The sequence below is a fragment of the Carassius carassius genome, chromosome 25, assembly GCF_963082965.1.
Source record: "Carassius carassius chromosome 25, fCarCar2.1, whole genome shotgun sequence".
Classification (NCBI taxonomy): domain Eukaryota; kingdom Metazoa; phylum Chordata; class Actinopteri; order Cypriniformes; family Cyprinidae; genus Carassius; species Carassius carassius.
Genome location: NC_081779.1, coordinates 19,290,644 through 19,317,451, shown reverse-complemented (window position 1 = coordinate 19,317,451; position 26,808 = coordinate 19,290,644). Strand labels below are relative to the sequence as shown.

General features: G+C 37.9%; 2 protein-coding genes across 3 annotated transcripts; one reads left to right on the top strand and one right to left on the bottom strand.

The window, feature by feature from the left end:
- Nucleotides 1–2,708: 2,708 nt before the first annotated feature.
- On the bottom strand, nucleotides 2,709–17,405 carry LOC132104349 (cytosolic 5'-nucleotidase 1A-like). 2 transcript variants are annotated; one of them, XM_059509771.1, is made up of 7 exons: nucleotides 16,965–17,405; nucleotides 14,741–14,785; nucleotides 10,078–10,245; nucleotides 9,010–9,139; nucleotides 6,399–6,521; nucleotides 5,469–5,653; nucleotides 2,711–4,462 (listed from the first exon to the last, which is right to left on the bottom strand). In XM_059509771.1, the coding sequence occupies exons 1-7, from the start codon at nucleotides 17,109–17,111 to the stop codon at nucleotides 4,106–4,108; spliced, it is 1,155 nt and encodes a 384-aa protein (XP_059365754.1). In that variant the 5' UTR covers nucleotides 17,112–17,405; the 3' UTR covers nucleotides 2,711–4,105. The 2 variants fall into 2 exon arrangements, with proteins under 2 accessions (XP_059365755.1, XP_059365754.1); XM_059509772.1 differs by lacking the exons at nucleotides 14,741–14,785; nucleotides 16,965–17,405 and adding an exon at nucleotides 11,458–11,831 and having other exon boundaries at nucleotides 2,709–4,462.
- A 2,257-nt stretch (nucleotides 17,406–19,662) lies between these two features.
- Nucleotides 19,663–25,100, top strand: LOC132104346 (serine/threonine-protein kinase 3-like). Its single transcript, XM_059509766.1, has 11 exons — nucleotides 19,663–19,852; nucleotides 20,098–20,178; nucleotides 20,269–20,397; nucleotides 20,512–20,626; nucleotides 20,708–20,872; nucleotides 21,086–21,253; nucleotides 21,346–21,483; nucleotides 22,024–22,149; nucleotides 22,238–22,436; nucleotides 24,490–24,662; nucleotides 24,751–25,100. Exons 1-11 carry the CDS (start codon nucleotides 19,830–19,832, stop codon nucleotides 24,907–24,909), a joined length of 1,476 nt encoding a protein of 491 aa, XP_059365749.1. The 5' UTR covers nucleotides 19,663–19,829; the 3' UTR covers nucleotides 24,910–25,100.
- Nucleotides 25,101–26,808: the final 1,708 nt, after the last annotated feature.

The window sequence follows — 26,808 nt, the reverse complement described above, 5'->3', positions numbered from 1 at the left end:
GGTAAAAACAACAGCAAATTCCCTACGATCCAATTCCGTGGTCAGTCATGGCACTGGATTATACTGATGATTAACTCCTCGGGGCCATACCCCGTCAAATCTCCCACATTTTCCCTAATGAATTTCCGCAGCTGCTGATAGAGTCTAATTATTGTTATCAGATCAAAGTCTGGCAATTACCTCACCATTACCTCATTGCCACAAAGGCCAATTCATTGGCTACCATCAAAGAGTCTCAAAGCTATTGATTTCAAACAGGATATTAAACATTAAGTGTATACAGAACCTGCTGCAGCCTATCTGATGAGAAGATGTTCTTCCTGTGGAATATTCGCTAAAACATTGGTCTGAATACATATAGGCACAGCATGATGAACTGAAGTGAAGTCATGCTGAGGGAGAGGGCGACCTTGCATTGTGGCTGGCAGATCATACGAGTTCACTGCACTTCTCTTCATCAGTCTGCACCAGGTTTAGATGTGGTTTCAGCTTCGCTAGCTCTTAATAAACTGGTTATAATCATCCACCCATTAGATCACTTGCAGCTGATTCAGCCTAATACTACAGGATGTAATGGTGCAAGTACAGCACATAAAAACTGCCAAAACGTACACAGAATCGATAACATCTTGTTGTGACTAAAAATGCTTTAAAGCATGGTTTTCCCCAAGCAAACAAAATAGTTTCAGCATCACCATCAATTTTTGTGAGCTTCATCACACATAAGTCATTTGAAATGCCACTATTAATTTATAACATGTATCCTCATTCATTTAAATTTGCCAATAGAATGGAAAATAAAACAGCAGTTCTACCTTTTCTTAAATGAATGGTTCACCCAAAAATGAAAATTTACTGAAAATGTGCTCACTCTCAGGCCATCCAAGATGTAGAGGAGTTTGTTCCTTCATCAGATGTGGAGAAAATAGGCAAATTTAGTGAGCACTTGCTTACCAGTTGATCATATGCAGTGAATGGGTGCCTTCAGAATAAAAGTTCAAACAGCCATTTAAATTATAACAATCCACAATTAAATGTCTTGTGAAGCGAAAATCTGCATGTTTAAACAAATCGGTCGAGATGTTGCTTCCATGCAGAAGTCCATCCCTTGTTGTCTTCTCACTGTTACGAATGCACACATGAAACAAAAGATCCAATTGCAGTGGTTTTAATAGTGTAATCCAAAAATCAAAATCCAAAAACAGGCTAGAGGTCAATAACAAGAAAAGCATTCCAAAAACAAGAAACCCACGAGGGAACACGAGAAAGCCGGGTGACAGAAAACAAGGACTCCATGAAACAGATAGAAACAGACCGGTTTATATAGACAGGAGAAAACGATGAAAGTGGAGACAGCTGAGTGCAATTAACAGGTGTGCAATTAACAGTGATGAAGGGACAAAGGCGTTGTGGGAAATGTAGTGCCTGCAGTGGGGTGAATATGGGGAAGTTAGACCACTAGTGGACACCCAGGAAAACACAGACCAGACACTGTGACACTCACATCCAAATCCAACCACATATTTGCTTAGAACTGTTTTGGACTGTTTTATTCAGTATTGGAAATGTCTTTAACTACATCTCTATCTGTATCCATCTGCATCCATGCCTTTGATTCTTACAAACATGCAAGATGAGATGACCATGATGAACTAGACTCATGTTGTGGATTATTGTGGAATAGTATAAGATGTCTTTTTTCAACAGTTTGACGTCACCCATTTCACTGCAGAGGATCCATTGGTGAGGAAGTGATGTAATGCTGAATTTCTCTAAATCTGTTTCGATAAAGAAACAAACTAATTTATATCTGGGATAGCCTGACCGTACATTTTCATTTAATGTTTCATTTTAACATTCAAGTCCAGCTTTACGATTGAAATGGCTTTGTTAAAATGCACCCTGAATTGATTATCTTAGTCAGTTTCAAATGACTATTTTATTGAAATTCTGGTTAACAGCAGACTTTAATAAGCTTATTTAGAGTGTGTTTGAGAAGAGTGTATTAATAAAGTCACCCAGATGGCAGTAGTCCCTCCCCAGCACTTCTCCAAAGTAATAAAATGGAAACGATCTCTGATCAATCACTACATATGGGGTGGACAAAAATGGCCTCATTACCACGATGGCACCTCAGAGGCACAGTTGCTTGATAGCCCTCTAGTTTATCTGCACTTGCAGTTTGGCAAGGCTTCTGGGTAATTGGCACCAGCAGCAATGATGAACAGAGAAAGCATTCATTTTTTCTCTTTCTAGTTTCAAAACCTCACTGAGCGTAACAAGTGCTTAGACCCTGATAAATTTCAGTCCTGTTTTAGCCTCTCGCTCTGCAAACTCCAGCAAAGCTGATACATTATACCATAGGATGATGCACAAAAATAATAAATATCTGAAGTAGGCTATATAAATGCTCCTTATTCCTCAGTGTTTTAAGATATTTATTTTGAGATTATGGTAGCATTAAAAATGTTTTTGAGGTCCTCAGCTTTTGGATCTTCAGCAGTCTCTAGGATCATATACAGCTTTGCTGCCACCTAATGTGGTGATGAGGAGGTGCATGCCGGGGTTACTAAAATATATTCTCAAAAAATACAATCAAAAATGTTATTTTATAAATAGTTAATTCTATATACTGAACAAGGAACAACTGAAGGACTGTAGTATTTGTCTATACAGCATTTTTAGGTAAAATATGCTGACGGTGAAACTGATAAGACTTTTTTGTGCCACGTTATACATGGAGACTAAATTTCTGCATTCCTCAGATCTTTACCTTTTTTATCAAGGTAGATTAGTTTATAAGAGCAAAAAATAATAATAATAAGTCAGAACAGAACATCCTATTACGTAATAGGACGTTCTGTTGTGGCAAATTATGGAGAAGGCAGCTAATATATCACAAATTGAGTAGATTTAACAATCAGAGCTGGATTAATTTAAAGAGGTAGACTAAACACTAATGTCAACATAGTTTGTTCCAATAATGTTTATACGACGGATGCTGCAAAACATTACTAAACAGCACAGAAAGACAAGGCACAAGAAACATGCAAATAAATCAGTATACAGTATAATAAGCAGGAAGTGATGTCTTCACTACCCTTAAGTAGAAATAGACAGTTGCCAGTTCTGATGATGATTACTTTTATTTGTGTGCTAGATGCCAAGCTATGGACCATGTGTAAACAAGAAATGATATTAACTGCATGACGAATGTATCTGGAGAGAAAGTGTTGAAGGTAATGATAATATCTTTTAATATTTTTGTGGCAGCACATTTTCTGTAATACATATTTTTCAGGATTCTTTAATGTCTATATTATAATTATAATATTTACTGTCTCTTTAGATTGATTTAATGCATCCTTGCTGAATAAAAGTATTAATTTCTTTCAAAACATATTAACAGTAGTGTATATTGAATGCAGATGACAAAACAAAAAAGTACAGTTAGCACTTTAAATATATCATTCACTACCCATGGCTTTATAGACTCTGAGTACTTCATCTTCTCATAAAATATTATGGCTTCTTATTAACATTACACTACAGACTAACATTCCATCCATTATATATGACCATATTCCTTAGATTACATGAAAGAATACTGTAGTTTTGCTCACACAGTAATAAACAAGAACACCATCACAGTCCAATGCTGAATTATACAGTGCATTTCAAAACACACACTGTACAAATAAGAATAGCAGCACGCATTCCATTTTAACAGTAAGTTGATGTCATGTATATTTCGACAAACTGAGAAACTCTCTTAGAAACATATGCTTAGATGAAAATGACCGTTCATTGCAGTGCTTCAACAGAGGCACATTGGTCAAATTTCATTCATAATAAATATTTCAAAAGTCATGTACAGAATTACTGATGGTGAAACAGTGCAGAGGAACAACACTGGGTTGAATCTTTAGCTGGTTAAATGTTGTGTGTGTCCTTGCATAGGTCATATAGAAAAAGGCCAAGAGAATACTGAGGTCCTGATCCAATGAGTGCACAAACGAGTTTAAATAATAAAAATGTACGCAACTTAAACGTCGTTTCCAAAATAGGAACATAATGTGCCTCTTCAAATTTTCCCCTTTCTTTGTTATTTTCCTGTATTGGTGCTTTTTTTATGAGGGTATTTCTGTGCAAACCCGTAGGGCACATGGGCGGCAATGGCACCCATCTCTACAGCGCCCTCCACATGAAACATCTGGTCATCAAAGTAGATGTGGGGCCGGATTTTCTCCAGCATGGGGCCTTTTGGTGCCCCAGCCAGGAAAAGAGCCTCATCTGTCTCTAGTCCCCAGGCACGGAGAGTCTTTAAGGCACGGATGCCGGAGCTGGCTGCGCTGCGGGCCGTCACGAGGTAGGTGCGGATGGGACAGTGCAGACGTTGGCCTTTAGCGTAGAATTTCTTCTGAATTTTCCCAAGCACTTCCAGAAAACCTTTCAGTGGCCCCTGTGAGGTAAACAGATACGTTAATGTCTGTTGTAGCATCAACTATATTGAAGAACAAGGACACTCAGTCCGGTTGTTCGAGATTCAGCTTTATATAAAATAAAAACATGATATATTATATCTGCTACTTTAAAGATGGTGCGTCATTATTTACTCCACTGGTGACAATGCCAAAATGATAACTCTAAAGGATTACAGAGGAATAATTTACATTAGCTGAAAATTTGAGTTTGTTTCTTCATCAGAAAGGATTTGGAGAAATTATATCATTATTATATCACAGCATTATATCACTTGCTCACCAATGGATCCTCTGCAGTGAATGGGTGCCGTCAGAATGAGAGTCCTAACAGCTGATAAAAACAACACAGTAATCCACAAGCAATCCATCCATTAATGTTTTGTGAAGTTCCTCTATATATAATAGAGTCCACTATAAATAATATTGTTTTCTAGTTGTCTCGCCTGAATCAGGAGAGAAATATGCATAAATCAAGCACCATTTTCAACAGTTCTAAACAAATATGTTTGTAGATTTTAATGTGAAAAGACAACAGGGAATGATTTTTTCACTGGAGGAAGTGTTATTATGGATTATGAATATTTTGGACAGAAGGGACGGTTTAAAGTTAAAATACCTTAATGATGTATTTTTTTTCTTACTAACATTCATCTTTTTTCTTCACAAGACATGCCTGATGGATTACTATTATCGTGTGGATTACTAGTGTATTATTGTGTTGTTTTTATCAGCTTTTTGGACTCTCATTCTGACGGCACCCATTCACTGCAGAGGATCCATTGGTGAGCAAGTAATGTAATGCTATATTTCTCCAAATCTGTTCCAACAAGGAAACAAACTCTAAATCTAAATGGCATGAGCATGAGTAAATTATCAACAGATTTGAATTTTTGGGTGAACTATTCCTTTAAACATGCATTTTTCATTTGCTCTGTCTCATTTAAAATATAAACAGATCAAATGAATAAAAATAAAAATGCATACATGATCTAACAATGTGTTTTCATTTTCCCTCTCGTGTTCGAAGAACTTGTCCAGGCCATGGGCTTTAAAAATACGCTCAGATTCATCAGAAAAAAGAACAGCGTCACCATCAAATGCCACTCTCAGCTGGGTCTCGGACACCTCAGTTTGTTTTTCTGACATAAACATGGTGGCTGCTGCAATCCCTATAAGAAAACACAAAGATCAAACTCATCAGCCTAAAAGCTGTGTGATGACTGACATTTAAAGAGTGTTCTTTAAAGACTTTAGGACAGGAACCATTAAGCTTCAGTAAAACAAATAGGTCATTGGATTGTTAAATTGATCTGGAGTTCAATGTCTTCCCCCACTTCAGTTAGGTTTATTTAGCTTACTTTATATACAAGTTATTTATACAATAATTAATATGATGACTGTACTATGTGAACAAAGCGACAGACGGTACAGTGCTCATGTGTTCAAAGGATCTTTAAATGGCAAACTGCAAAAGCAATTTCTTTGGGGTCACTATGACCAATAAGTAATTTAACACATTTCAAAATTCACAATCATTGACAGGTTACCTCTTGATACACCACAAGATTAATGTTTGTAAATCACCTGGTCATGATAAACTGTTTTTTTGGTAAGTTCACTTCACATGGTTTTGCTATACTGTGCTGTGACATTGAGACTGTACACCAATTCTGCATCATATAACTTTTACTCACCATTTATGAATTCAATTTGATAAAAACCTTTTTATGCAACAATTTTTTGCCAAAAAAGTCCTATGAATATTGTATTTACTAACATAACATCAAAGGTCTCTTGTAAGCACTTTGTGCACTGCTTGTTGCATAAAAATGTCACAGTTACTGAATGTAATTGTGCTACAAGATGAAGTACTAGTCGGTTGCATGTGTTATCTCATATTTACTGTGTCCTAACCTTCAGCGAGGGCTTCCTGAACCTTTTCAGCATCGGCAGACAAATACAAGTTTGTATGCAATGCTTTCAGGTACCCAATGGGGCTGCTACCTCCTGTCATGCAGAACCGCTCAATGAATAGATCTGGGGATGAGAGAAGAATATTAAACACCCATTTACATTTATGCATTTGGCAGACCCTTTTATCCAAAGCAACTTACATTGCATTCAAGCTATTGTTATTGTAGTCTTTTCAAAAGGTATATACATGTGATCAAAAAAGAGTGTAGGTATATTGATCAGTAAATAGTTAATGTGGTTAATTTGGCAATCTATGGTTTATAGTGACACCTAATGGTGTGGATGTAGTATCAAACTAAAAAAACCCTTCAGTTATCAATGCAACTATAGAAATACTCTGTTAGCTGTCGGCCAGGAGTAATTTATTTTCTGTGATAATGCAAGTATTATTCAGCTGGTCATGTGATTCTATAATGATCCTTGTGTCCATGTAAAATAAAACAGATGTTATATGAATGGAGTCTTCCTCTCACATGAGTATATATTTAAAAACATTTACCAAAGTAGTATTAGCTGTAGCTTTATCTATACAACCTTTTTAATGAGGGGAAATGTCGTTAGACATAAAGGTCATTAAAATTAATGTTATTAAAAAATCAGTGTTAAAAGGTCACTGTTCTCGATTAGAAGACTTTAGAAGACTATTTCGACACCTCATTTATGAACTGTCTAACAGATGGAAAGCTTAGACTGGTGGGAAATGTTGGGGTAATGAGCTCCTTGTAGATTTTGACACATTAGTGCTTGGGTGCCAGCTCAGTAAGACATCAGCAGCAGGTTTGATTTACATGACACGTTAAGCCAAGTTTGGCAGGAGTAAAGGATAAGGTACAGTCAGCTGATCATTATCTCAAAATGAACCCCCAACAGCATCCTGGTGTCGTACATCACCTGAAGGTGTTTATTTTGAGATAATGGTAATAATTTTGCTCTGCATAACATTATTACATTTCTAGGGCTACTTAGCAAATAAGTGGATACATGGACATAAAATATTGATTTGACTTATTTTATCATTTATGAATGATAAAATAAGTGAAATGAAATGAAACTGTGGAGTGCAAGACAAGAAATTAGTACCAAATAGGATAACAGGAACAGTGTCGAATATACAGTTTAGCCTTGTTATACAAAAATATGTGACCTGTGACCAGAGGATGCTGTGACTGACCAATCAGAATCAAGTATTGCTGAGAGCCTTTAAATAAAGAGATATATGCAGTTCAGAGATGTAAAAGAAGCGAAATGAGAAAAAAAGGCTCAGGTGAGAGGAAATGCACTGAGACATCAAAACATTTTCATATTATTAATTGCTATTGCTAAAACATTATACTACATTTTAATAAAGTATGAATATAAAATATTAGTGATGTGAATGTGTCTACAAGCTAATGGGGTTAATGTTCTCCAGTGAGAATAGAACAGAAACATGAGAGAACTTTTCAGCACTCTTGATATTTTAGATCAAATGATCTCCCATGTGATTTGACTGGCTCTTGTTTCAAAGCCCAAACAATTTGAAAAATAATTATCGGGCTTTAGATGAAAGAAGAATATATAAGCAAAAAATAATATTTGTTGCACTCTTTTGTATCATTTTTTTTCTTGCTGTGATGGATTTTGGCACTTTTGCAGCATTAGACTCTTCTTATTTATCATCTAACAAACATCTAACAGTATTTCATGGTACAGGACACAAAGTTCTGACTTCAAATGCTTCATGAAACATCAGTTCATATCCGCATATTTGTTGTTCTGTTCAAAGAGAGGCCAAAGGATGGAGAGATGTTTGTTTTTTCTTCAGTCAGCCACCCGAACGATCAAAACCAGTCCAGCTGGGGCACTGCAGGGAACCGAGCAGGAAGTGGCTGGTTTGTGATACAAAGGTTAGAGGTGTCACATGCATCTCTGTGGGAAGATATGATCGGCCAGCTGGAGATTTATCTTCTAAGAAAACATTTGTATTTACAGTTTTGTGTCCTCTGAATCATGTCAGTACTTTGTATCCCATGCCTTTGACTTATTGATTAATAATATAGCATAGCAATCTACATTTTACTGCTTTATTGTTTATGATTTCATGCTGAGTTACCTTTATTTACATTTTACTGCCTTTAATCAAAACGAATGTAATTTTCTCAAATGAATAATCATTTTCTTTCTTATTATTTTTTAACTGAATATATACGTTACATACATGTTACAGTTTTTGCAGTAATTAAAGGGATAGTTTACTCAAAAATAAAAATGCTGTCGTCATTTACTTATATTCATGATCTTCTGTGAAACACAAAAGAATATATTTTGAAAATCTTTTTCGTTTTCAAACAAGACATTTCTCAAAACATATTTTATGTTTCATAGAAGAAAGAAATTCATACTGGTTTGGAATGACCAATGATGACCATTTTCATTTTTGTGTGAACTATCCTTTATTAATTATCATTCATTGTCAACACTGATCACCCAAGGATAGCATTGTGGACCTTTCCATGACCATGTTTATGGAAAGTATGGATCCAGATCGCTGGAAGGTCAGCAGTATACTTACTGTGGTAGTTGATGGTGTTGATGAGTCTGATGCCTACATTAGCATGGTTGTAGGTTACTAGCACAATGTCAAAAAGCTCCTCGCTTTCTGGATAGAGCTCCCGCAAGTGGCAATTTACTGTCTCCAGTGCCTGAGAAAACACACAAAATACTGTGTCTAATCAAATGGAGCTATATTGTAAGCAGTTGATTATGGGGTGGTCAGTGACAATATTACAGTCAATATTGCTAAAAGAATAGTTCACCCAAAAATCACACCCTCAGGCCATCCAAGATGTAGATTATTTGTTTATCAGAAAAGATTTGGAGAAATGTAGCATTACATCCTTTGCTTAGCAAGAGAATGAGAGTCCAAACAGCTGACAAAAACATCACAATAATTCACAAGTAATCAAGTGCACAAGCTTTGGATTTGTAATAAACAAAATTCATCATTAAGATGTTTTCAAACCAATGATTCTGGATAAAATAATCCTCTATTGCTTTCTGTAGTGGAAAAGTAATCATCTTGTCTGAATCAGGAGATACATATGCACCAATCAAGCATAAATTACATGCGAAAACAGTCCAAAACCTTTCTAAACAAATATGTGGATTTTAATGTAAGAGGGCAAAAGGGGATGGACTTTTTGCACTGGATGAAGTGTGATTGTGGATTATGGACTCATATTTTGGCCAGAAGTGACTGTTTAAAGTTAAAGCATCTTACTGATGGATTTGTTTCTTACAAACCTGCAGCTTTTCACTTCACAAGATGTTAATTGATGGACTGTAGTGGATTACTTGTGGATTATTGTGATTATTTATCATTTGTTTGAACTCATCTGACGGCACCCATTCACTGCAGAGGATCCATTGGTAAGTGATGTAATGCTACATTTCTCCAAATCTGTTTCAATGAAAAAACAGAATCATCTTCATCTTGGATGGGCAGAAGGTTATTTATTTATTTATTGTTTTGGATGAACTCATCCTTTAAGACAATGCCCTAGTATTTGTTTAAAAAAAAACTCATAACTTGATAATGCATTATATTTTTCAGTTTTCAAATATCATTGTGCATTATTACCTTAACCAATGGGAATGCTGGGCCAGGAGCAAAGGGCTCATTTTCATGCTCCACCTGATACCTGAGGTACTCCTCTATACCTTTCTGCTCAAACACCTTCTGCTCTATCTCTGTGTGGAACAGAACCCTCGACGACACAGCAATGGTGACTGCGTTCTCTGGTTTGGGCTGAAGAGGGATGGTGAAAGTGCTGTGAGACATTCATCACATATTTAGAGCATATATCATACAAGTACAGGGTACCCGGTTCCTATGTTTATTTAAAGCATGTGCACTGATTTAATGAAAGTGGTCCATATGTCAAATGATAGCCCCATGTGACAAATATACTGAAATGTCAACTTCCAAATAATAATCTTCCTCTACAACTCTCAAATTCCATTTGTGTGATTTGAAAATTCTCATATTTAAGTATTACATAATAATATGGTTATTTTAGTAATCATTTTAGTACTAAAGTTAGTAATCCTGTTATATGCTTTAGTCATTTTTGAAACATTTACATTTTTTATATTTCTATTTAAATTTCATTTATATTTATTTCAGTTTTAATCATTTTTGTACTGCAGTTCAAACTAGGCCAAGGCAACATTTCAAATTTTCATTTATATTTTTCTATAAGTTTAAGTTTTTCATCTAATATTTTATTTGTTGATTTATTTAACTTAATTTGAGCTTTATTTCAATTTAAAAAAAAGTGTATACCTAGTTTTACTGGTTTTTAATATTTTTATTGGTGAACAATAACAACACTGTTCAATATAAGAACTAGTAACATTTGGAATCATTGATTTCAAATCTGACAAGACATGTCTACTGTATATATATATATATATATATATATATACACACATATGAACACATGAAAGGACACATTCTTAAATAACAATGTCACTAAGGCATGGCAAGACTTCAGATGAAGTAAATATAGCCCAGAAGTCATATTTACCAATTGCCTTTAAAAATAACTGTCAAGATTTAAATATTGTGAAGTGCATAAAGCAGTTGAAAGAACAACATGAAACACAATAGTCATCTCTCTGCAGCAGGCAATCATGCATCATTACAGATTATCACTTTAGATGAGAAGGCAATAATAGCGTGATTAATGAAGAGCACATTATGATCTCCGGTAGATCGAGTAGATCGGACAGGACCAGATAATTTTAGATTATCATCACAAACTCTATTCCCGAATTTGATTATTCAGTCAGTAATTAATATGCTGCCACACAGACCACAAAGAGTGACCCAGTCATCAAATTAATTTTCAAGTAATGTTTTCAACTTGTGTTCTGTAATTCAGTGGAATCTGCTGGTGATGTATCAGGTGGTGTAGTCAGTAATGTGATTCCTAGCTGCAGAGCATAAAACATTTACCGTGCTCATGTGTCACATGGCCACATATCAGCTGACTGATGGCTGCTCAGTATGTCACAGGAAACCACCAGGAAGAGCAGGGCTATTTAATTTTGGAAAGGGGCTCCCGCGTGACGCAGCCAGACCACTGTGCATGCTGTTCAACACACCCTCAACCGGGCGACAACCCTCCAGCCCGAGACGTGTACTGTTTGTGGGTTATGGGAAAAGGACAAGCCTGTGTAAATTGATCTGTGATGAGTTAAAAGCATCTTTTCCCAAAGAACTGAGGCCGATTGGCCGTTCCAGATGGGCCATGTGGCATCTCTCCATCGTGCTATAGGGGATCCTAGAGATCTGATTAAAGGGATAGTTCACCCAAATAGTAAAATTATGTCATTAATAACTTACCCTCGTGTTGTTCCAAACCCGTAAGACCTCCGTTTATCTTCGGAACACAGTTTAAGATATTTTAGATTTAGTCCGAGAGCTCTCAGTCCCTCTATTGAAACTGTGTGTACGGTATACTGTCCATGTCCAGAAAGGTAAGAAAAACATCATCAGAGTAGTCCATGTGACATCAGAGGGTCGGTTAGAATTTTTTGAAGCATCGAAAATACATTTTGGTCCAAAAATAGCAAATACTACGACTTTATCCAGCATTGTCTTCTCTTCAGTGTCTGTTGTGAGAGAGTTCAAAACAAAGCAGTTTGTGATATCTGGTTCGCGAACGAATCACTCGATGTAACCAGATCTTTTTGAACCAGTTCACCAAATCGAACTGAATCATTTTAAACGGTTCGCGTCTCCAATAAGCATTAATCCACAAATGACTTAAGCTGTTAACTTTTTTTAATGTGGCTGACACTCCATCTGAGTTCAAACTAATCAATATCCCGGAGTAATTCATTTACTCAAACAGTACACTGACTGAACTGTTCTGACAGAAACGATTCTTGACTCAAGAACGAATCAATCTTTTGTTCGTTATCTGGCTCGGCTCGGTGTTCATCTTCAGTTCTCTCTTCACAGCAGTTCAGTCAGTGTACTGTTTGAGTAAATGAATTACTCCGGGATATTGGTTTGTTTGAACTCAGAGGGAGTGTCAGCCACATTAAACAAGTTAACAGCTTAAGTCATTTGTGGATTAATGCGTATTGGAGACGCGAACCGTTTAAAACGATTCAGTTCGATTTGGTGAACTGGTTTAAGAAGATCCGGTTACATCGAGTGATTCGTTCGCGAACCAGATATCACAAACTGCTTTGTTTTGAACTCTCTCACAACAGACACGGAAGAGAAGACAATGCTGAATAAAGTCGTAGTTTTTGCTACTTTTGGACCAAAATGTATTTTCGATGCTTCAAAAAATTCTAACCGACCCTCTGATGTCACATGGACTACTCTGATGATGTTTTTCTTACCTTTCTGGACATGGACAGTATACCGTACACACAGTGTCAATGGAGGGACTGAGAGCTCTCGGACTAAATCTAAAATACCTTAAACTGTATTCCGAAGATAAACGGAGGTCTCACTGGTTTGGAACGACATGAGGGTGAGTCATTAATGACATAATTTTGCTATTTGGGTGAACTATCCCTTTAAGACTGGAAAAATGTTTGATATTTCAGGTGGTTGTGGAAATGAGACATTACCAGGAAATAAGAGTGGATAAGAGGCCACTGCATTACAAAGGGAATGGGCTGATGGGGCATATTTTTCCTGCAGATATTAGTTTTCTTTATCAGACAGAAATACAAAGGCAAAACATAGTGAAACAAATGAGTTAATGTTAAGGGGGAAAAGTTGAGAATATGCTAACATTTAGGGTGTTAAAGGGAAAAAAATATTTACAAATAAATAATTAATTAATTAAAGAAAGAAAGAAAGATAGAGAAAAAAGAGGAAAGAGTCTGAGTGTCCTAAAGACCAGTGGTTCTCAAACAGGGCCTGGGGCAACTTGGCCAAAAAAAGTATTATGTGAGAACTTTGACTTTTCCAGGTCCAGAAATCAAACTTTTAAAGTTAAAATCTAGAAGAAGAAAAAATTAAAAAGAAAAGAAGGTGTACATTTTTATAATGATTTTTTTCTAGTTATGTAATTTCTTCTAGCTATGTAAAATTGCTATTTGTCAGAAAAAGAACAAAACAAAATAATCACATATGACTATAAAAGTCAAGTTAACTGATTGGTAAAAAGTGTAAACTGCATTATAAGTCAAAATAATTCGTAAAATTTGTTAAATTCAATTTAATTTTTTTTTCTGATTGCATAAGTATATAATTTCTATAATGATATACTCTACATTTATATGTGTGCATGCGTGTGTGTGTGTACATTTTATATACTGGTGGGGACTTAAACCTGAATACACACCAACTCATGGGGACTTATGTCACCGTGGGGACCTAAATTGAGGTTCCCATGGGTACAGAAGCTTATAAATCATACAAAATACATTTTTTTTTAATTGTAAAAATGCACAGTTTTCTGCCAGGGGTAGGTTTAGGCGTAGGGTTGGTGTAGGGCATTAGTGAGTGAGTGAGTGAAGTGACATTCGGCCAAGTATGGTGACCCATACTCAGAATTTTTGCTCTGCATTTAACCCATCCGAAGTGCACACACACAGAGCAGTGAACACACACACACACACTGTGAACACACACCCGGAGCAGTGGGCAGCCATTTATGCTGCGGCGCCCGGGGAGCAGTTGTGGGTTCGATGCCTTGCTCAAGGGCACCTAAGTCGTGGTATTGAAGGTGGAGAGAGAACTGCACATGCACTCCCCCCACCCACAATTCCTGCCGGCCCGGGACTCGAACTCACAACCTTTTGATTGGGAGTCCGACTCTCTAACCATTAGGCCACGACTTCCCCACAAATTAGAAAATTTGATTTGAAAATTTGAAAAATACAATTTGTACAGTATAAACATTACGCCTAGTCCCCACAAGGATAGTGAACCAGACTGTGTGTGTGTGTGTGTGTGTGTGTGTGTGTGTGTGTGTGTGTGTGTGTGTGTGTGTGTGTGTATTGCCTTTAGTTGAACCCCACTGCCAGACACACTAATATATCTAATGAAAGGCATGGATTTTGAAATGAATTTTCTTTGCACCCAGTAATGTGACTTAAAAACACTGTCAAATGTTTTAAAAGCATCATCAAACTGAGCTCTTAAAATGCAATTACATAGTCCATATTGTAGGTCAAAAGGTCATGCGTTTAGTAGAGCAAAGCAGAACAGATTGTTAATGTGACGGCAGAGATGAAAATCTGCATGACCCTTTGAAAATACTTACAAAGAATATGCCTCCCTCCACCTTCCTGGCCCGTCTCACAGGTCCCTTCATAAAATAACATTTCATATCAACCTCCATGTCACAGTTTTACAGATTTGTCTGTTATGTAATGCATATCATAATACATGTATTTTCTGAATGGAAATAAATAGGAAAACACAGATGGAAAGCAAATACAACAGATGAGCCTTGTTGAGAAACAAACTACCAAACAATCCTTTCATGGTCACCAACAACAATATTGGAAAATTTGCTTCTGATTCAGTAAATAATGCTATATTTCACTAAGAATCATGGGTAAGTGATATTGTAGCACTTTGGAGTGGCTGTTCTTATTAGCTCTCCTGTGGTGATGTGTTATATATAAACAGTGTGCTTAAAAAAGCTAAATGCTTGCTCAGTAGCATGCAGTGTTATTCATGGTTCAAACTCTTGATTTAGAGACACTTATATTCTGTCACAGATACAGTTACAGACACCACAGGGGGTTCAAGATTGAGTTTTAGCAGCAGCTCGCCTCAGGAAATAATCTCCCGGTAAATAAAAAAAGTAAACTCTGTGTTTTCTTTCCCTCTGACCAAGCAGAAACCGAAACTCCAGCTCTGCTCCTTTACATTGTGGGCATTCCTTTGAAATATGAAGTGGGCATAGAAATATACCATCCTTCTTCAAAAATGTTGTTTTGTTGTCTTATAAAATAGGAGCAATATAAGAAGTTAGAATATAAGAAGATCAAAAATACATCAAACTGTCAAATTGAACATTACTTCAGTTTAAAACAACTGTTTTCTATAATAATTCACAGCAGCCATTACTTCAGTTTACAGTGTCACTTGATCCTTCAGAAATTTTATGATTTTATTTAAAAGAAAGTTCAAAAGAACAAAGTGTATTTGAATCAATAAGAATTTTTTTTACATAACATCTTTACCCTCACTTTTGATCAAATTAATGCATCCTTGCTAAGCAAATGTATCAATTTCTTTCAAAAAGGAAACATATGACTGACTCCACACTTTTGAATAGCAGTGTCTGTTGTAATTTTACAACATTTATTACTTAACCAAATTTTTAAATGTATATGTTTGTATATTATCATTTATCTAAGGCCAGGTTCCCACTGACAACTTGATAACTTTAGTATAGTGTACATGCAATAAATGAACTGAAATGTCTCTCTGGTCAATAATGCTGTAAATATTCAATTGCTTTTTTGTACCCAAGTCTTTAAGGTATGTGTCTGTACACTCAAATTAGATATTTTACTTGGCTAATGTGTGTTCATATAGGTCAAAGTGTATGGGCTTTGTGACTTCCTATACCCACTAACTAGGTAAACTACTAGACAATACTGGGAACAGGAAACATAAATCACTTCTGGGTCCATCTGGGACAAGCAGTGCAAGTGTTGGAAACAGGAGAATACAACAAAGAGGAGAACAGCATTGCTGTTATTAATAGATCTGGAAAAGGCCAGTGACGCTTAGAGTGTGTATTGAGCTAAAGGTTACTGCAAAGAAGGGAAATATCCACATGGTGTTGACCAGTTGCCTGTTGCACGCACTGAGCTGATTTCATGTCTGTTCAAATTAATGTGCCATCCAAAGTGTATTTAATAACACGTGTAAAGTTCTTTAAGGTACAAAACAAATGCACTAGGTCAGACAAAATCTCCTATTATAAAGCTCTGCCCTTGGAGGCAATGTCACTATTTTATTCACCACAACATTTGACAGATGGCATTTCGATATCTTTACGCTGGTGTTAGCAGAGTCTAAATAAGCAATGGACGTCTGAGCTGCACCTGCTGTACCTCCTCTGATGGCATTATCTCCTTACATTAGTGCTGTTACTTAATAGTGCTGTCCTATTAAACCTGTTCTGTTTCTGTTTTACAAACACTGACACAACAGCAGGCATCACAACATAAAAGGCTATGCTCCTCTTTATGTTTTTCTAATTATATTTCATGTAATTATGCTGTTCTGACAAGCTACAGGTCACTATGAGGGTAAAGTGACTTAAAAGGGGGCACTGAAATACGTGCACTAATGTACGTACACACTTAACGCACTAAATAGCCGGCAAAAGTGGGACCTCACCAGAAAAAGGACAGAAGCGATAGGAAAAATCACACCACAATTAATGTTGTAGAGGTTATCTATACAAATATGATGCACAAACTGAATGGGAAAGACAGAAATCACAAATGGGAAACACTCACTGATTTGGGCTTCTTTGTAGAACCCACATTTTCATGGATATCCTTGCTGTCGTCCCAGGGTGCTTTGCTATTACCGTTTGAGGCTGACGGGCAGGCTTTGGGCAAGGAGTCTTGCCTCTTCATAACCAGAACAGGGTCAAGACTCATTCTCCCCAACTCTTCTCATTAACGACACACTGATCCAGGGCTAATTCTCTCTGTTCACATGCACAGCCTCTCTTCCACACACAGTGTATATCTCCTGCTTTAGGAAGCACAGTACAGCTAGTATCCAATGCTATACTCCTGATTCAGTGTCTAATGATATTGCTGGCTTTGGTTCTATATCCTCTCTGCTCTGACCGTGCCTGCAATCTACTGCTGTGATGTGGTATGTGTTGATATCTGTCCCCTTCTCTCTTTCTTTCCCTCCCTTCATACTCATCCCTCACTCATGCACATGCCGCCCTCCTCTATTTCCCTCTATTCCCTCTTTAATCTATCTGCATGTGCTATCTCTCCCTCTCTCAAAATATAATATTCTGATTGGATCAGCATCTTACAGCCAATGAATAATGGGCTTCCCTGACAGCTGTTCTTACTGGTATATCCCCATAGACACAGACACAGATAGACATACAGACAGATACCCCTTACTGTCATTGTAATGGGGTGAAACAGCACATTACCCAATACTGAGTTGCTAGGCAGCACTTCAACCCCATGTACAACCTCGCCAGGGATTGGCTGTTTAGTTGGAGCCCTGACAAGAGCCCTGGGGCCAGGAGTGACAACTGTCCACACTGTCCAGTGCTGTCCTCTTCTGGGTGAAGGAAGAAATTTACACCCACGACTGCAAGCCTGTGCATGGATCCAACTCCATCATTAAGTTTGCAGATGACACCACGGTGACTGGCCTCATCACAGACAATGATGAGACTGCCTACAGGGAGGAGATACAGCACCTGGCCACATGGTGCGCTGACAATAACCTGCTCCTTAACACCAATAAGACTAAGGAGCTCATTGTGGACTTCTGGAAGAAGAAAGGAAGCACGCATGACCCCATCCACATTAACGGGATGGTTGTTGAAGGTGTCTCCAGCTTCAAGTTCCTGGGAACCACCATCTCGGAGGACCTGTCCTGGACCACAAACACCTCCAGCCTGGTCAAGAAGGCTCACCAGCACCTCTTCTTCCTCAGGACACTGAAGAAGGACCAGCTGTCTTCAGCCATCCTGGTGAACTTTTACCGGTGTGCGATTGAGAGCATCCTGACCAGTTGCATCACAGTCTGGTATGGGAACTGCTCCGTTGCTGACCGCAAAGCACTGCAGAGGATGGTGAAAACTGCCCAACGCATCAGAGGGACACCACTTCCTGCTCTTGAGGACATCCAGAGGAAACGCTGTCTACGATGAGCTCGCAGCATCCTCAAGGACTCCTCTCACCCTGACCATGGACTGTTTAACCCCCTGCCCTCTGGGAGGCGCTTCAGGAGCCTCCGGACAAGGACCAGCAGATTCAGAAACAGCTTTTTCCCTAAAGCTGTCTCCTTGCTGAACTTTGCCCTCTGACACCCCTCAACACCCCACACCACACACACAGACTCCTCCCCCTCTTCATCACTACATCTAACTGATTTATTTATATATTTACAACAAGCAAAAACAGTAAACTTGTTATTACTTGCACTACTGTCTGTTCATCCAGAAACACTGAATAATCCATTTGCACACTGAAATATTTTCTATGTACAGTACTTTACTGTCCATTGCAATAGTGTAAATTATGTTCATATGTTCATAGTCCTGTCTAGTGTACATACACTTTTACATAATCCATCTGTATAGTATATTCATAGTACACCTATCTGTGTATCATGCTAATAGTATTTAAAATCTGTAAATTATGTCCATAATACTTATCTGTATAGTTATTGTACATATTGTAGACCTTGTATATTCTGTACTTACTGCTTATTGCACTTCTGGCTAGATGCTAACTGCATTTCGTTGCCTTGTACCTTACATGTGTAGTGACAATAAAGTTGAATCTAATCTAATCTAATCTAAAATATATGATCATTCTCAGGGATTCCACAATAGCAGTTTAAGTATGACATCTAGATATGCAGCATGCAGTGTGATATTGCATTGGGTAATGTAAGTTTTGGCCAGTTAGTTTGTATATTTTTATCCAAGTTTTGCATGTCACCAAGCAACTCACAGACAGAAAGCTTATCTGGCACAACTCTAGGCAAATTCTGCTCCTCGCTCTCTATATACCACTTCTGGTTTGTGAACAAGAGGAGGGATAAATGCAATGGCCCAGTGTTGTACTCTGAAACACTGCTCTGCCAATCATAGCGAAGAACTGGAACTAACTAACTGTACTAACTGAACACTATTATATGTTTGAATCTGCCTAGTCCAGCCACATTTCTCCCCATAGAAACAAGCAAAGAGGAGACTCTTGTTTTATATGTTTTGATTATAATCCTGTTTTATTCAGAAATAAAATCCACTGAACCTCTCAAAGTGGCTTTTGAAATCGATTCATGATGTTAATGCAGATGTACGATTTATTTTCTGCTTAAACACTGTAAATGAAAAGTCTCCATTATTACACCCTCACTGAGCCTTCAATATATTTAGTACTTTTTTTCTTTTTTTACAGACTTTTATTTTGAAGTGCCGGTTGTCGTGGAAAATCGCACAAGACAGCTCGCTTCACATCATTGTGAAGCGGCAAGGAGAGACAGATAGCGCTTCCTGAAAGTCCGTTCCCGAAAAAATGCGTTATTGCCTGACTCCTTAAGATTTGAGCAAACAAAGTGTTTGAAATTAATCGTAAATTACCTGTTCATCAGAATAACAAAAACAAATGGAGCATTCGGTGCCCAAAAAGTAAGTGAAAGATCCGCTATGCTAACCAGTTATCGGTCAAGCTAATATTTACAGGCCTCATCTTACCAACCAAATTGAAACTGCAGATTTTGGGGTTAATATCTAAATGTTCGTAATTAGCCCTATCTACAAGAGCAGTTGTTGTTATTTTTTGTTGGCGTATATATAAGTTTAAGTCACATTTGAACTTCCTCTGTCTTGGACCACGGCGTTAAATAACCTACGATTGTGTTTATTGATGACAGTAAGCTGAAGAAACTCAGTGAAGACAGTCTCACCAAGCAGCCAGAGGAAGTGTTTGATGTCCTTGAAAAGCTTGGAGAAGGGTGTGTATTGACAGTGTAACGTTACTCAAGTGATGTTAAATGGATAAATCTTTAATAAGAATTTCACCCAATGAATGCTTTTTGGTTCAGATCATATGGCAGTGTTTTTAAAGCCATTCACAAGGAATCAGGCCAGGTTGTGGCCATTAAACAGGTTCCTGTCGAATCAGACCTGCAGGAGATCATCAAAGAGATCTCCATAATGCAGCAATGCGACAGGTAAAACAGCCCATTAATGCACAATAAATGAATAATAATAATAATAAGCATTTTATTTTATGCCTATATGAAACATTTCCCAACACTGATATTTTTTCGTTTTTATTTAAACAGTCCTTATGTGGTGAAGTACTATGGCAGCTATTTCAAGAACACAGATCTGTGGATCGTGATGGAGTACTGTGGCGCTGGATCCGTGTCTGATATCATCAGACTGCGCAACAAAACAGTAAATAAAAACATGACTTTACATACACTACACAGCTTCAACACAGGGTTAATTACACTGACTTTTTTTTCTCTTGACAAGCTCACAGAGGATGAGATCGCCACAGTCCTCAAATCCACCTTGAAAGGTCTGGAGTATCTCCATTTCATGAGGAAAATCCACAGGGACATCAAAGCAGGGAATATTCTCCTCAACACGGAGGGCCATGCTAAACTAGCTGATTTCGGAGTGGCTGGACAACTTACTGTGAGGATTGAAACTATCTGGTTTAATGCAGAACTTGCAAAAACTACTAGTTAAAGGGTTGAACATTACATATAAAACATCCAACATTACTCAACAATTTTTTTTTACATTTTCCATATTCTAGAGTAATAGTAAAGTCATTAAAATATAAAGCATCCAGCACTTTATGCTTGTTGTCATGTTTTTTTTTATTTTTTATAATGACCACAAAAGGACACAATGGCGAAGAGGAACACCGTTATAGGAACACCCTTCTGGATGGCCCCTGAAGTAATCCAGGAAATCGGCTACAACTGTGTTGCAGATATCTGGTCTCTCGGCATCTCATCCATAGAAATGGGCGAAGGAAAGCCTCCTTATGCAGACATTCATCCAATGAGAGTGAGTGGAACATGCTGAGAAGTCCTTGGTGTGCAACTTTGATCAGAAAATGATTGGTGATTGTGTCTTGTTCTGTCTTTTTGTGTCATCAGGCTATTTTTATGATCCCCACAAACCCTCCACCCACTTTCCGCAAGCCAGAGCTGTGGAGTGACGAATTCACAGATTTTGTGAAGAAATGTCTGGTGAAGAACCCAGAGCAGAGAGCGACAGCCACTCAATTGCTGCAGGTATATGAATAGCCAAAAATATTGCTAACTTCTCATTCTGTTTGGGATTCATACAGTTATTTATTCATTCTCTATTTTATTTGGGGAAATTTTTTCATTTCTTTTTTTTCTTCATTTTCCATCCAAGCTGTAAAAATAAACATCTGGTATACTTTTACTGGTATACTTTTACTGGTATACGGGAAGTCGTGGCCTAATGGTTAGAGAGTCGGACTCCCAATCGAAAGGTTGTGAGTTCGAGTCCCGGGCCGGCAGGAATTGTGGGTGGGGGGAGTGCATGTACAGCGCTCTCTCCACCCTCAATACCACGACTTAGGTGCCCTTGAGCAAGGCATCGAACCCCCAACTGCTCCCCGGGCGCCGCAGCATAAATGGCTGCCCACTGCTCCGGGTGTGTGCTCACAGTGTGTGTGTGTGTGTGTTCACTGCTCTGTGTGTGTGCATTTTCGGATGGGTTAAATGCAGAGCACAAATTCTGAGTATGGGTCACCATACTTGGCTGAATGTCACTTCACTTCACTTTCATTGTCTACTCCGCAGCATCCATTTATAACCAGTGCTAAGCCGGTGAGCATCCTGCGGGACCTGATCACAGATGCCATGGAGATGAAGGTCAAGAAACAACAGGAGCAGCAGAGAGAGCTGGAGGAGGAGGATGAGAACTCGGTGAGATAATTCACCAACGTTGCATATTAGTTGTACAGCTTACGTCTGCATATGTTTTAGCTTATGTCATATGTGACTGATTGTGCAGGATGATGAAGTGGAAGTGGATTCCCACACCATGGTGAAGTCTGGTTCAGAGAGCGCTGGCACCATGAGAGCCAGCGGCACTATGAGCGACGGCGCTCAGACCATGATCGAGCACGGCGGCACCATGCTGGAGTCTGATCTGGGAACCATGGTGATCAACAGCGACGATGAAGATGAGGAAGATTTCGGCTCGATGAAGAGTGAGCGTTTATATAGTTTTCTTTACATTAAAGGGGTCATATGATGCTGCTAAAAAGAACACTATTTTGTGTATTTAGTGTAATGCTATGTGTTTATGCAGTTCAAGGTTAAAATATATATATATATTTTCCACATACTTTACATTATTGTTGCTCCTTTATGTCTCGCCTTCCTGAAACGCGTAAATTTTTACAGAGCTCATTGGTCTGGAAAGCGAGGTGTGCTCTGATTGGCCAGCTATCCAGTGCATTGTGATTGGGTGAATTCCTTAAGTGTGTGATGGAAATGTTACGCCCCTTAACGTATTGTGATGTTCCAGTCAGAACACTGGCCACCGTGACAAAAAAACAATAAAACCCATTACAAACAAGGCATTTGCTGCATCCAAAGGGGACATAATTACAGATTATAATTATAATGACTTACCGTATTTTTCAGACTATAAGTCGCACCTGAGCATAAGTCGCATCAGTCCAAAAATACGTCATGAGGGGAAAAACATATAAGTCGCACTGGACTATAAGTCGCATTTATTTAGAACCAAGAACCAAGAGAAAACATTACCGTCTACAGCCACGAGAGGGCGCTCTATGTCTTCAGTGTAGACTACAGGAGCACTGAGCAGCATAGAGCGCCCTCTGGCGGCTGGAGACGGTAATGTTTTGTCTTGGTTCATTTCTCTTAGTTCATGTCAAATTATTTTAATAAATAAGACGCACCTGACTATAAGTCGCAAGACCAGCCAAACTATGAAAAAAAAGTGCGACTTATAGTCCGGAAAATACGGTATACTGTCTTTTTATGATTGTGTTGCCTGTATCGCGCTGCGTAAACATAAAACCATGTCTGCATTTATGATTGGAGAAACAACAAATGCTACTCTACTTAAATCATCAGTGGCACATTCTTGAAATATGAAAACATACTTACAGACTGAGAGTCAGAAGCACCATACTGTCCTTGCAAAGTTGGAATTGCCCCACTTTATAGAAACAGACATCTGCTTTGTAGGCTACTCTCACAGGAAACATTCCTCGTTCTCTGTAAAATGCGCTCCACACATCTGAATAGTTGGGTTGAACTGTTCTGGAACAGTACTGTAAATACAACTTAATCACTGATTTCTATTTGTGTCATCATTTGGAAGGCCAAACAAAGTAGTTTTGTTTTCCAACGAAACAGTGTCTCCACAACATAACAGCAGTGGCAACTGCAAGAATAAAAGTTACGCCTTCTTTGTGTGAATCTTTGGCTGGCGTTATACAAATCTTCCCACATCATGGCGTAGACAGTGGGGGCGTGTTAGAACGAGCCATTTTAGGAGGCCGTGGACAAGTCTTAAAGGGGTCATATGATGTTGCTAAAAAGAACATAATTTTGTGTATTTGGTGTAATTAAATGTTTATGTGGTTTAAGGTTTAAAAACCACATTATTTCCCACAAACTGTACGTTGTTTCTCCTCTATGCCCCGCCTTCCTTAAAACGTTTTGATTTGCACACTAACCACTCCCCCAACCCACATGATGGAATGACAAGCACAAGATATAAGTTGTAATTCGTCAATTTGCTTAACAGATTCGTTATCACTGCTATTTCAGAGTAATACTTACGTCAGAGACGTCAGCAGGTCTCTATTTCAAAGCCTCTACACATTTGCTTTGACTGTTTCAGTGTTTCATGAAGCCTTGCTCTGCCCACCACTAGGAAACACACAGCATCTCCATAACATGGCGCCGGTGGCAACAGCGAGAATCAAAGCTGCGTCAACATTTGTGTGGCGTTATGCAAATTTCCCACATTGTGACATAGACATGTTGGGGTGTGTTAGAGCGAGCCATTTTAGGGGGGTGTGTTTGACTCTTAACTTTTATAAAGAATATCTCTTTGTATTTGAGACTTTAGTCTTTGCAATTTTACAGATCTCTTTCATGCACCAAGAGCTTGTAACACTCCAAAGAGAAAGGAACATTTGATATCTCATCATATGACCACTTTAACACTTTTGTGCTGCTTTGAGAAATGTTTAATCTGATGTTTTTTCCTCTAAATAGGGAACCCTACATCTCAGGAAATACAGCGTCCATCCTTCATGGACTACTTTGACAAACAAGCCTCAAATAAAGCACAAGAGGGTTACAATCACAACCAACAGGACCCGTGTTTAATTTCCAAGACCGCTTTCCCTGATAATTGGAAAGTTCCGCAAGATGGAGATTTTGATTTTGTAAGTGCTCTGATTATGTTCTTTTTTGAGTCGTTGTTTATGCATAAAGCTGAATTAAATGATTCACTGTTTGTTTCTGTCTGTGAAGCTGAAAAACCTCGATTTTGAGGAGCTCCAGATGCGGCTTGCTGCTCTGGACCCCATGATGGAGCGAGAGATTGAAGAACTGCGGCAGCGCTATACGGCCAAGAGGCAACCCATCCTTGACGCCATGGATGCAAAGAAACGCCGGCAGCAGAACTTCTAACCGACTTCACAGATGCTGTAGCTTCAAAGCTGGCTGGCCAGATCTTATGTCCCCTCCTGTGTTCAGTCTTTGTACTGACGCTTCTTATTCTAGACTCCTGCTGTTTGTACATTTTGAAGAAGGTCCCAGTGGACGTATAAAACATAAAATTACTATTTTCTTTTATTAATTCAAATTCACAATATTAGGAATTAATTCTAAACTGAATAAATTATTCAAAATCTTAACCAGTTTCACCCTATATCATGAAGTTTAGGCTTTTCGCTAATCTTCAAAAACAAATTCAGCAAACTCTATATTTGTGGTTTATACATTCTAAATACTTAAATGGATCCAAGGCGAAAATAACTGTAAAAATGTGAAGTTTTGCGGCTGAATTTATAAGAAATGCTGGTTGGACTGCTGCAAAGTCATTTTTAGGTGTGAATGGATTACTAAACCAAAGACAATCAAAAGCAGAGGATGCCTTAGAGCGCTTGATAACCCTCTTTTTGAAGTTTGCATCACCAAGCTTTGTTAGTATTCTGTTAATATGGGACCATGTTACAGTAGAGATACCACAGTTTTGTCTGTCATCTTTATTGGTATTAATTTACAGAGAAACGGGACCATTCCTGCAGCTATGCTTCCAATCCTATTAAAATTCCTTGTCAGCACAAAGTAGGGTTTGAAACATCTGTTCACAGCTTTGTAAATATGCATGGCTTTTTTATGCTGAATGTCACTTTCTCGGTTTCTGAATGTTTGTGTGACACCTTCCCTATGTTTTCTTCACTGCCACTGGTTTCTTGATAACTTGTGGCAAATATGTGTGTGAGGAAGTGAGAACTACTTTTCCTGTGCCCCATTTTAAAGTTCTCACTTTATCTCAGGGGTTGCTCGGCTTTGAACTGTCTCTCTCTCTCTCTCTCTCTCTCTCTCTTCTGGTCTTTTTCGAAGATTGAGTCATTTCAATGCAGTGATTTTGTGTTTCTCATTATGGTAATGGTACCAGCATTACTAGGCCTATTGAGTCTTGCAATACCTACCAAAAGCAATACAGCAGCTCAAGGACATAGTAATGTAACAATGCCAGTAATGTGAATGTCCTAAACCAGTTGCTGAATCTTCTCTGAAAAGGATGAGTTGTTTTAAATAGACATGGTTTGAAGTATAGTCTTCTAATAATTTTTCTTTTTAAAAAAAGCTTATTCATAAAATAGTTAGGGATGTTACCAATGCCTTACATTTCCTGCAGTTGTGAGTTATATCAGTTTATTTCATACTCTGACATTTATATAGGCACATTTTTACTGAACACTCTAATTTATTGTGTATTATTCATAATGTATGTTATTTTTTTGCGCTCTGCCTAGAGTTTTTGAATAAAGGTCTGTTACTTGTGTCCATAAACTCTTTGTGGAATATTTTGAACAACAGTATTTTTAATATTGTTAAATATATGGGGAACACTATTGAAACGCTATTAAATACACTGACAAACCTGGAAACAAAAGAAAAATGTAAGCCAACTTTTTTTTTTTCAGTTTGAAGTTACAAAAACAATACTTATGGTTTGAATGTGATTGTAACATTGTCTCAAGCTATTTGTTTAAACTATAACACTTTAAAAACTACAATTAAGCTAATGTTTATAAAATTGTATATAGGCCTACAAACCATAAAAACAAAAACTAGGAATATTTTATATTTCCTGTTTACACGAATTACCGTAATCACTCAATTACACTCAGCGCTGATTTATTCTGCCAAGTGATAATAAATACTATATTTATGCATAAAGACCTGAAACAGCTTGTTCAACCGTGTATGTTTTGTCTATGATTTATTCCCTTCATTCCCCAAATAGTTATGACTTGTTATTGAATAACCTGAAACACACACACAATGTGTAGGACT